This window comes from Apis cerana, linkage group LG2 (genome assembly GCF_029169275.1).
Source record: "Apis cerana isolate GH-2021 linkage group LG2, AcerK_1.0, whole genome shotgun sequence".
In the NCBI taxonomy this organism is placed as follows: domain Eukaryota; kingdom Metazoa; phylum Arthropoda; class Insecta; order Hymenoptera; family Apidae; genus Apis; species Apis cerana.
Window position 1 is genome coordinate 2916171 of NC_083853.1, and position 12719 is coordinate 2928889.

General features: G+C 20.5%; 2 protein-coding genes across 6 annotated transcripts; both read left to right on the top strand.

Annotated features, from left to right (window-relative positions):
• The first annotated feature begins 1098 nt into the window (after positions 1–1098).
• Positions 1099–9118, top strand: LOC107995211 (dTTP/UTP pyrophosphatase). 5 transcript variants are annotated; one of them, XM_062072146.1, is made up of 4 exons: positions 1099–1122; positions 8337–8575; positions 8641–8787; positions 8874–9118. In XM_062072146.1, exons 2-4 carry the CDS (start codon positions 8364–8366, stop codon positions 9010–9012), a joined length of 498 nt encoding a protein of 165 aa, XP_061928130.1. In that variant the 5' UTR covers positions 1099–1122; positions 8337–8363; the 3' UTR covers positions 9013–9118. The 5 variants fall into 5 exon arrangements, with proteins under 5 accessions (XP_061928130.1, XP_016908059.1, XP_016908058.1 ...); XM_017052570.3 differs by lacking the exon at positions 1099–1122 and adding an exon at positions 2220–2840; XM_017052569.3 differs by lacking the exon at positions 1099–1122 and adding an exon at positions 6614–8030.
• A 436-nt stretch (positions 9119–9554) lies between these two features.
• Positions 9555–12501, top strand: LOC107995201 (mitochondrial fission 1 protein). The gene is made up of 4 exons (XM_017052558.3): positions 9555–9816; positions 10272–10481; positions 10611–10716; positions 11796–12501. Exons 1-4 carry the CDS (start codon positions 9772–9774, stop codon positions 11885–11887), a joined length of 453 nt encoding a protein of 150 aa, XP_016908047.1. The 5' UTR covers positions 9555–9771; the 3' UTR covers positions 11888–12501.
• The last annotated feature ends 218 nt before the right edge of the window (positions 12502–12719 follow it).

A 12719-nucleotide genomic window follows, 5' to 3' on the forward strand; every position in this document is an offset into this window, starting at 1 on the left:
TCGCGTCAGCCGAGCTTCTTCTTTCTTTTTAATGACAACTGAAAGGTCAGAAAAATGTTCGTTATTGCGACAGAAGGTGTGTCAAGTAGATACTCGAATGCACCTCCAGTGTTCGAACTATCTATCAAAAACATCAGCAGCGAGAATTACTTTGTTTGTCTCTTTAATTTTTACATTTTATGAGGAGATGTTATACATGAGAAGGTATAATATGAAATTAATCATGAAGATAATGAAATTAGTGAGAAAATATTAGAAAAAAAATAAAGAGATAAAAAAGAGGAAAAAGAAAATAGAATATCACCGATGATGAAACTCAGCTAGAAAGAAGAAGAAGAAGAAGAAGAAAAAGCTATTAACATGGATAAATGTAAATACATAAATGAGAAAAGATTCCTTTATCTAACAAACCTGGAAAGATTAAGTTACCGAATATGATGAAAAACTGGCTGATGAGATATATTGCATAGAAGAAGAAACGGTGACAAATTTATATATGTTTATATAAGTAATTTTGAATATTTTTGCTTTTTTTCAATAATTCTTATTGCTTCAACAATAACAACAGATTATTGCAAATTGAATAAATTAAAGTTGCCTGACTTCGATCATCATCAATCTACTTAGTCTCTTCCGTCAGAGTTGGATTCTAACAATTAAAGTTTCCAGTGAATAACATCTAATTGAAAGTCATAATATCTTTCCTCATGTTGCATCATTTAAAAAGAGAGAAGTAAATTAATTTAATACATTTCATATAATAAGATTATGAAATGCATATAAAAATATTCCATATATGTGTAAATACAAATTTCTGAATAAAAATTCAAATTTTTTTTTACGTTTCAAATTAACTTTATGCTATTTCGTAAATATTTTTTGATATTACATTATATACATCATTAGAGTTATAAAATTAGAAAACTACTATTCACATGGTGACTGCATCGCATCCATTACTTCGAGATATTTTAATCAATCTCTTATATTCGAAAAGTGTAATTTACATTCCATTTCCATTTCAAAGTATCGATCAGACGCAATTGCTTGGCTGAGACTGTACACGCAAGTATGGATCATGCAACTCGTCCGTGAAGTCAGCTGTGGTGATGAGACGATCAGGTAAGTTACATAGAAATAGATATATCATATAAATTATCTATTATTACAAATATTGATATATTGAAAAGAGTTAATAATGAAAAATAATTACGTACTTCTCTTGAATAAAAATTAAAAGTTAATAAAACTAGTTAAAAAAATTTAATATATTAAAAAATTGAAATGAAAAATAATAGATAATTGTATAATTGTTTTTATGAAAAATTTTTTGTTTCATAATAAATTTAATTTCATATTTTACTTTATACATTATATTTGATAAAATCAAAAGATTAATTTATTTGAATTTATTATATATTTTTTATTTTTAAAAAAAAGTATGAAATAATCATTATATCACTTATTTATATTATTTAATAATCAATTGAGTTGAAATCAATAATTAAACTAAATAAAATTTATTTATAATCACATTATATATATAATATTTATAATTTAATTTAGTTCATTATTATTATTTAAAGAAAAAAAAAGGAGAGAACTATTAATAATTTTAAATGCACAATGAAATATAACTTATATTAATATATAATATATATATATAATAATACATAAACACATATAATAATAAATATTGTATATAAGTATTATTATATATATATATATATATATTAATTAATTAATATAATAATATAATATAAAGATATTACATAAATTTTAATCTATAGCTTATACTTTGCAGAGTACTTGAAGTGTTGAAGTAATTTTTTTCATTTTTGATATTTTGTGAAAATTTTCCTTAAAGATTAATATGCAGATTTCTATTTTTCTACGCATATTTTAAAGATGATATACAAAATTTTAGTCTACAAATTTTCATACTCTATAAAACTATTTAATATTTACAGAAAAAATTTTTTTTAAAACATTGTTTTTAACAATTTAATTGCATATTTATTCAGAATACAAACAATTATCAAATTTTTATTCTAATAATTTTTGTATATACATAAATTTAAAATATTATAACAAAATTAAAAAAATAAATAAAACACTTTGTCAATCATTCTAAATAGATATTATCGAAATTTCTTTTATTAAAGGAACTATAACTTACAATTAAAAACTAAAAAACTAAAAATATAATATATCTTATACAATATAACTTAGAATCTATAATTTCAATTTGAAATCGGATATGAAAACAAAAGAGAATACAATTGCATCTATTCTAGCGATAAGATTTCATTATCCGTAAAGAAAAAAGAAAGAAAAAGAAAAAAAAGAAAAAGATTACTATATTCCGGGATCAAGTTCCGTTTGAGTACGCCCCTGTTCAACGTATTAGTTGTAATGCTAAACGCAGACACCTCGAGGCATGATGTTAGCGCCCTCTAGAAACGACTACGTGCTATAGTGTCATAATGCGCGTCCTTTGAAGCCACTTTTCGAGTTGCGTAATCACATTTAATAACGACAGCTTGGCGATTACTGCTCGCCTCTCGGCTCGCCGGCCACGATTTTACTTGATTTTACCATACAAAGCCTTAAGGGATGCCGACGAGGTGTATTTTCACGACTTTAACGTCGAATTATTGCAAATTCCTGCGAGAAAGCACATTGCAAAACGTGCTCTGATCAATGATAATAATTCAAGGACGGGATGAACACCGAACAAATTCACAGTGGCGATTAAATGGAGATACAATTACGATTTTTCCATCCTGTTCTTACGCCATGGAATGACCGATGAAATTTTGATGAAACTTTCTTTTGAGGTAACGATTAAGTTTCTTTTTTTTCTTCTTCTTTTATATAATATAATCAGCTTTGTCCATTGGTATTATGATGGTCTTCATGGTTTGTTATTTATTTCCATTATTATTATTTGTTTGTTAATTACGATTATGATGATCTTCATGGTTTGTTATTTATTTCCATTATTATTATTTATTTGTTAATTACGATATTTTATTTTTGCGAAAATTATTTCGAGCTCTCTCTTGCTCAATTGAATTGATGTTACTAGCACAATTTTACAAGTCACAGTTTTACACAGTTTTACAAGTCACAGTTTCACAGTGTTACAAGTTAACAGTGTTAATAAAGTCTCTTGCATAACGATAACAAGTTCGGTAATAAACCGAATAAAGTTCTAGAAATGAAATTTACAAATTATAACTGATTATTCTGTTCATTTGAAAACTGTTTATGCAATGAAAGTATAAGGTATAATTTATTATACTTGTCAATTTGTTAATATTAGTAAATTGAATTCAAGATTTTCATTTTATCGAAGTCGGAGAAAGATTATTTGATTATTTATTTATTATATCATGTTATATCATTATCTAATATAAATAATATATCTATATTGATAAAATTTGGTATAAGCAGATACTGAATGACTAGTAATTTATATTAAATAAAATTATTATCTTAATTTGAAGTTCAAACAGTATCAATGTCAGTTCAACAGTAAATGTTTTTAATAAATTAAAAATAGATAAATTAAAAATAGTAAGAAAGATCGATTCAATATACAACTTGGATTTACATTAAATTATTATGAAAAATATATTTAAGAATTAAAATAAATAATTATATAATAAATATATGAATCAAAGTCTTAAAATAATATTATTATTTAATAATAAATATTATTTAATAAATTATAAAAATAAATAAACGAACAAAATACATTAGATTTCATAGTCTCACCATCGATAATTTATTTTATCTTTTAATTTTTTCAAGATTAATATAAATATAATTTTTAGAAGATAAAATTATTACAATTTTTGATTGATTTATTATGATATAAAATCTTATTAGAAATGGGATTAGAAATCCTATATACTTTTTATACCATTATAATACTTATGCTTTCATTACTGAAAGAAAAATGTATTTCGAAAGTGTTAAGGAAGTCTTTTGAAGATAAATCTTTCAATAACTTTACAATATAAATAAATGAAACTGTCTAAACGTGAATAAATAAAATTAAAAAAAGGCAATAAAACCACGTAATGTTGCAATAGATGTGTCTAATTTTGCGAAAAACCACATTTATAGTCATTACATATATTAAATTTGTATCACAATTAACAGCATTCGACAGTCAATACATAATATTGTTATGTAATGTCCAATGCAGAAGCAAAGTGCAACATCCTTAATTACTCAACATGTTTGGTCACTTGCATCATTTTTATGATATCCACTTAACGTTTCATCGCATACATAGAAATAGAAGTTGACCTATACCATTCATTTTACTTATTAGTTAATTCACCAATTTCACCACATTTAATACACTTTGCAAATAAGAATTAAAGAATTGCAAGAATTTCTCGTTTTTTTTTCAATTGTTAATTTTCAAAGATCACGTTAATTTATATATCTATTTAATTAATTTTTTATCCCAAGATTCTTATCAAAAAATTTGAATTATTTTCTTTTATTGAATTAATTTTCTTTTAACCTTGATGTACGATAAAAATCACGATATGGATAAAAAAAATTCAAATTCATGAGAGATAAGAAATATATGTCAAATCAATGAAAATAGATAGATGAAGTAATAAGATGTATCGTATTTATTAATATAATTTATGTCTTTCTTCGCGATCATTATTTTTGTAATGCTTAATATTTATAATATTTTACAATAATATAGAAATTGTACAATATATAATATATTATTATACAATAATAATAGAAATATAAGAATATGAAAAATTTGTATTATAGTTTCTTATTTTTTCTGTCCTTTTTTTTTCAAATAATATTTTATTTTTTATTATTAATTTTTTATTCTATTTTTCTTTTTTCTTCTTTGAATGTTTCATACTTGATTAATTATAACTATTTTTAACATGGAAGAAAATAAATAATTTGCACTAAATCTTACAAGATTATACGAAGATTGCATTTTTTTTCTTTTTTTTTTTTTGGAAGAATGCTTTCTGCACACTCAAGATCTTTGTTTCCATTTATGATTCCGTAAAAGCATGAAGTAACAATAGCATACATCATCATACCTTTATCCTGGCATTCTGTCTATGAATATTCTTTAATAACTAGTTTTTAATATCCTGCTCGTCATAGCCTTTGATTATGTAGATTTTCAGATAACCCGTGTTATTTTCATGAAATCATCTTCGAGAATTCCGGGTAATTTGCATTTTCAACTGTAACCAATATATTTCCAATTCTTTTGAACTATTATTAACACAACCTTTAATACAATAAAATAAAATAATTTTGTCATTCGAATCTTATATACATATGTTTTATTCTTTTCAGAAAATAAATCATATTCAATTAATTTATATTGTTTAATTATAATTTAATAGCAATTCTAAATAAAATTATCTACGTTTATATAATTTATTTGTATAATATTATTTACAGTATGTAATAGAAACTATAATATTTTATATTACTATTTCAAATATAATTAATTAAATTATATTTAATAAAATATAATAAACAAATAAAATGAAAAACTAGATGTTTATAATTAATAAAACAATGAAATTGATTTTACATAGATGAATAAGTATAAAATAATTAATTGCAAATATATTAAAGAGTTTTATTGATTATTGATTCTTACTGATTATTAAAAATATTTAGATTGTAAACAAATAATATTAAAATATGTATTTAAAATTATACATTTTAAAATTATAAGTAAAAATAAAAATTTTTATTTAATAAATTTAATGATAAAAATATGAATTTTAAAAATAATATTTTATTTATAATTTTTAATTTAATGTAGCATTTTTAGACATCAGAATCTTATTTTACTAAAAACATATTATATGTAATAATCAATTTCATAAAATTTTTAACATATCAATAATATAAATGATATATTAATAATTTATATTCATCAATATAATTAATGAAAGTAAATTCTAATTAATTATTAAACGGATGATTAATAAACTCTAAAAATCATATAAAGTGAATCATTAATATATATAAATAATATCATTCTGTTATTTCATTTTATTTCTAACATAAATCTAAAAAATGAAGATATATTATTATCATAAGTTTTTTATAAAATTATTTATTATTATATTTAATATAATACTTTTTGAATATATAACTTTTAAATAAAACAAGCAAACAAATAAAAAATATATTTAAATTTTAAATTTTATTTATTTTAAAATTTTATATTTTTTATATTTTTTGTATCTATTTAAATAATCAAATAAAACATTATTTGTTATAAAATAATAACAATAGTAATTTGTCAAAAGAAATATTAATATTATTTTTAATTATTTTTTAATGAATTCAATATCTTAAATATATTAACTAGAGGTTTGTTTTTTTAACAATATCAAAGATTATTTTCAATGATATCAAATATCATTATCATTTTTGACGATATCAATCAAGAAAAAAAAGATTTTTTTTAATATTAATTATTATTATTTATTAATTATTATAATTAAATTATTTTTTGGAATAAACAAAGTTTATAAAAAATACATCATTATCAAGGATTCATTTCTCTTTATACAGATTATACAAAGAAACAAGATCATCATAAGCCTCATATTGTATTTTACCTCCACTTGAGAAATCGTTTTAAATTAATTAATGAAATTGATAAGATGTTGCATCATAAAACAATGCGAAATATGACGAAAAAATGCAGCGAAATCTTTGTTCAGTTGGAAGGCTACAGCGTAAAGATGGGTCAACCTTTCGCCTTACGATTATGTAAGATCTCGGACTGACTGACCTTTAGGTTCGTTCATGGCATGCGGCATTTACGTAATTTACCGATTACGATGTATTAGAATCTTCTGTGCCTAGAAAATAGTTCTCCTCCCCGCTCTAATATTTTTAAGCTACGTTATATATTTGTCCTATCTCCCTTTTACTTATTTTTTTCTTCGAATCATTTTTTTTGTCATCTTTCAATTATTTATCTTAACTTCTTAATGAATCTATTAATATAAAAATTATTTCAATCGTTCAAAAATTTTTTCAAAAATTTTATTGATAGTAGAAATCTAATTTACAAATTGGATAAATAATTTTTAAAGTATGTTTCATAATAGTAAAATGTAAGAATGATGTAAATTATCGATAAATACTTTACACGTGTTATCATAATTAACTTTTAAACATTTTTAATCGATATTAATTTAGAAATAGCAATTCAAAATAATTGTGAAAATATGTGTTAGATATCGCATTGTTTGTATTAATAAAATGATTTCAATTTTATATAATATATATTCAATTTTTTATGCATATTTATTTATTCATTTAAATGTATATTTGGCTAAAAATATTTTTATTTAATTTTTACTAATAGAAATTTAAGTTTTCAATTGCAAGATATAATTTGTATAATTTTTTATATGGATAACCTATTTAGAAAAATATACTTTCCTTTTTTTTTAATATATGTATTTCTTTGGAGATTATTTAATGAAAAGATAAAATAATTAAAATTGTTCTATTATAATAATAAGTAAAATATTTTTTTAATTAAAAACATAAAAACTCTCTTATTATATTCCACTTATTCATATTTCTTTAACAGAAGATCTCATAACTGGCGACATCTGGAAATATTGGATTTAGTATGTAATAATAACGTAACATGTTACTTACGTATTTTCTTCTCTTTTCATCTCCTTGATAATAATAATATAATTTATTTTTTTTCTTGAAAATATAAGGGAATTAAAAGATATAATATAAATTAAAAATTTATATTATTAAATTAAAGATTTATATATAAATTGTAGATTTATATATAAATTTAATACTAAATTCTTTTAAACTTTTTATATTTTTAATTATTTTATTAATATATTTTAGAAAAAAAAATAATGTTAGAACAAACAATACAAGCTTTAACAACAAGTAGAGTTATATTAGCTAGTGCATCTCCTAGACGATATGAAATAATGAAACAATTGGTAATTTTTTTATAATATTCAGAAATATATTATATAAATTTAGATAAAATTTTTATACACATAAAAAATGAAAAGTGAAATAATAACCTATACAAAAAATAAATTGTTCAAAAGCTTTTATTTATTAAAATAATGTAGCTAATTCATGATATATGATTTATTATAATGATATATTTTATATAAATTTTGTTTATATAATAATGTTAACTTGAAATACTATATTTAAATAATATTATATATTCTAATTTTTCATACATAATAATAGATTTTGAATGAAAATTTATTTTATGTTTATTTATATAATAGGGTATAAATGTAGAAATAGTGCCATCAATGTACGATGAAAATTTAGATAGATCAATATATAAAAATTATGGAGAATATGTACAAGATTTAGCAAAATATAAAGTACAAGATGTATATAATAGATTACAAGATGTTATACCACCTTTTTTAATAATTGGTGCTGATACTATAGTAACAATGGGTAATATTATTTATGGAAAACCAAAGAACAAACATCATGCTTTTGAAATATTATCGAGGTGAAATAATTATTTTAGATAGAAATAATTTTAATATTAGTTTGATTTAATTGAGAAAATTTTAGTTTAGCAAATAAAGAACACATAGTTTATACTGGAGTATGTTTAAAAACATCAAAAAAAGAAGTAAATTTTTATGAATCTACAAAAGTAAAATTTGGTGATATATCAGAAGAACAAATATGGACATATATAAAATCAGGAGAACCTCTGTGAGTATAAAATATTTGATTTTTTTGATTCTAAGTATAATAACTTTTTAAAATATGAAAATATTTAAAGATGTTTTTTATTAAAGAGATAAAGCTGGAGGATACGGTGTACAAGGTCTTGGTGGTTGTTTAATTGAAAAAATAGATGGTGATTTTTATACAGTAATGGGCATGCCATTATATTCATTGACAAAACAGTTGAATGAAATGTTCAATAATAATTAACCAATAATTAATAAGCAAAATATAGTTAAATAAATTAAAACTTAACTTATTTTGTAAATAAATTTATTTGTAAATAAATTAAGAAAATAAAAGATAATTTATAATTTATATCCCTTTTCATATATATATATATATATATATATATATATATATATAAAACATATAAAACATATATATATATATATATGTTAATTTATACAAAATTTTTTTAAATTTATATGTAAATTATATTTTTATTTATTTTTGTGTTTCATGTAACTAATAGAATATAGAAAATAAAATTAATTAAAATTTATATATATTAAAATATCTTTATTATCAATATATATATATGTGTAATTAAACTTTTTCTTTATTATATTTATTTTGTTTTATTTTAAAATCAAATATATATTTGATTATTTCGATTATTAAGCAAAGAATTATATTTTAAAATATAGAGATAATGAAATGATTTTGATTTATATTAGTTATATTTTCAAATTTTCTTTTAATTAAAAAAAATAAATTTATACATATGCTAACGTAAGGTCATTTAAATCATATATATATAATGGCGCGATATTGTTCTTACCAGTAAATAGCGAATGGAAGTAGAAGCATTACATACCTATGTGCACTTACTTGTTTCTTTACCTTTGACAGCTCGATTGCCGGAACGAAGTTGGTAGTTTTGTAATGAGTTCTTTGCTTTCAAGGTAGAATTTAGGAAAGGATAAATTATTTTTTCGTAGTATTCTTGAGAATTTATATTAAAAGATGGAGGACGTTCTCGAAGAGGTTGTTTCTTCTGATGATTTAAAGGTATTTTTTTTTTTTTTTATAAAAAATCATTCTTATTCATTAGGTTATTAGCACTTTATTTATATATATTAAGCATGCGAATAATAAATATTTTATATACAATATTAAATATTTTTTGATAGCAAGTTTTGTACTTTGGAAATAAAGATTTTATTACTTTTTGTATTGAATAGGTTCAAAATATTTTAGAGGTTATGTAGTTTAATTTGTTTTTTGTACCGGTTGTTATTTTTCTTTTGATATATATTTTTTTAATTATAATAGGCTATTTAAGAAAATTTTCGAATTAAAATATAATTTTAATGTAAATATTTTTTTGCGAAGTTTATAATAAGTTTATATTTTAAATTCTGATTGAAAATGATGACATAATTCAGAGGTTAATTACTATTGCATTTGTAGAAATGTTGCATCATATGTTGTTATATTAAATATGGATTATTTATTTGTTTCAGAAATTTGAACGTATATATAATGAGCAATTACGTTCATCAGTAATAACACAAAAAGCTCAATTTGAATATGCATGGTGTCTTGTTAGAAGCAAATATCCTGCAGATATCAGAAAAGGAATAATGTTATTGGAAGATTTATATTGCAATCATAGTGATAGCGAAAAACGGGATTGTCTTTATTATTTAGCTATTGGAAATGCTAGAATAAAGGTATAGATTTTAGAACCTATTGAATTAAAAATAAATATAGCATCACATTTTAATTTATCTACTTTAATATTACATTATTATTTACTTAATATTATATTACACCTAATTTAGTATTTTTTTTATTTATAGGAATATACAAAAGCTTTAGCGTATGTCAGATCGTTTCTTCAGGTTGAACCTGGAAATCAACAAGTACAGCATCTGGAAACATTGATCAAGAAAAAAATGGAAAAAGGTTCTTTTTTTATAAATTATTTTTTATTGATTTAAATAATAAATTTTTTATTTTTTTATTTTTAAGGCTTTTTACAATTAACATTTAGTTATTTAATCTTATTGAATATTAAGTAATGTAATATATATATAATAAGTATGTGCTATAAATTATTATTTTAATTAATAATATAAATATTATAAATAATGATATAATATTATAAAGCTCTTATAATATTATAAAGTCTGAAATAAATATAATCATTGTATTAAATTTAATATTAAAAAATATTTGCACATACATATATATTACATAATATAAGAATTATATTTTATCCATTTTTTATCTAAATATTAACTATTATTTTAATATTATTTCTTATAATTATGAGTTTTTATATATGAACAAATTTTAAATAACATTAAATATTAAATATTTTATATCTAAAAATTGTAAATATTTTTTCATAGATATTAATATGAAACAATTTTTTTTATACAATTTTATTGTTTATCAAAATTATTCTTTTGTTTTTTTTTATATTAATATAATTACATAAATATTATATTTTTATGTAATATTTTTATGAAATATAATATTTTAAAAGTTTATTTCATGAACTAAAAGTTGTTATAAGTTGGTTGAAACTTATTTATTATAACTAACTTAAATTTGTGTTAGATGAAATGAAGCAGAAATACAATAAGATGTATATTTTACACTATTCTATTTTATCTCTATTTCATTTTATCTCCATATATAATATAAACTAAATTGTTTATAATTTAGTAAATAAATCTTAATTTTTTTATAGAGCAATTTTTGTGTTTATTTTGGTTTCGAAAATTGATTTTCCAGAAATATCTCACGAATATATAAATAATCTATATAATCAAATTATATTTTTTATTTTGTGTATATTTTACTTGCTTAATAAAAATATTATTATAAAACAAATTTTTTCAATGCCTTTATAGTATTACATTTATATTTTTTTTTATTTCGATTTTATTCGTATTTTATAACACAAATTTAATAACTTAAAAAGATAAAAAAGTTCTTCTGATTAATTTGAAAATTATATTTTTTTTTTTTTACAGAAGGACTTTATGGTATGGCCATTGCAGGAGGAGTTATTATTGGTCTTGCAAGTATTCTCGGCCTCAGCATTGCTATGGTCAAAAGAAACTAATTATTTCATGTGAAAAAATCTGTAACTATTGTGTGATGTGAAATAGTTGCTTTGTACAACGTGTTATATATAATTTATTGATTGAAATATCCAAAGATTTCATTAAAAAAAGAAAAAAAAAGAAAAAGAAAAAAAAGAAATAGTCATTTTGTGAAAATTAAGTAAACCGCGATGCGATTCGTAATGTAGAATCTCAAATTTGTTTTTACAAGAAAGATAAACAAGTCATACGTACTAAATATCATTTTTGTCGATATGTGTATTATTTTCCAGATTTTCGTAAAATCATTTGTACTTGTGTATTATAAAATCATATGTAATCTTTTTTTAAAGTGTGAAAAATAATTTTTTAATAATAATATGTTACATTAATTTTTGAAAGACATTCCGAATGTTTCGTGTTTTGCTATTTAGTTGTTTGCATTATAGTGCTTCGAATTTTTATATAAATCTGCATATATTTTAAAACATATATTTATTCCAAAACCTCAGTGCACATAAACATAACTTTTGTATATAAAAGTAAAACTATTGTATTATTATATTTATGTCTATTGTTACTTAAATCTTTCGTGAAATAAATATCAGTATTACGATTACTGATTTGTATTCCATAACATTATTTGAATGCGTTTGCCACTTGTTACTTTATAAAATGTTACATTTTTTTGTAAAAAAAAATGTAACAATAATTTAATATATCCCTCTTCTATTCATTATATATTTATGGATATAAACAAAAAAATATTATAAATTTATCATCAATCAATTTAATTTCTTAAATATATTTTATTAATTCAACATATCAAAATTATTTGAGGACACAAGTAGA

Coding starts and splice junctions, on each gene's coding strand:
- LOC107995201 (XM_017052558.3), top strand. CDS start 9,772: ATGGAGGACGTTCTCGAAGAGGTTGTTTCTTCTGATGATTTAAAG. Junction 9,817..10,271: donor TTTCTTCTGATGATTTAAAG/GTATTTTTTTTT, acceptor TATTTGTTTCAG/AAATTTGAACGTATATATAA. Junction 10,482..10,610: donor TTGGAAATGCTAGAATAAAG/GTATAGATTTTA, acceptor TTTTATTTATAG/GAATATACAAAAGCTTTAGC.
- LOC107995211 (XM_017052569.3), top strand. CDS start 7,941: ATGTTAGAACAAACAATACAAGCTTTAACAACAAGTAGAGTTATATTA. Junction 8,031..8,336: donor ATGAAATAATGAAACAATTG/GTAATTTTTTTA, acceptor TTTATATAATAG/GGTATAAATGTAGAAATAGT. Junction 8,576..8,640: donor GCTTTTGAAATATTATCGAG/GTGAAATAATTA, acceptor AGAAAATTTTAG/TTTAGCAAATAAAGAACACA.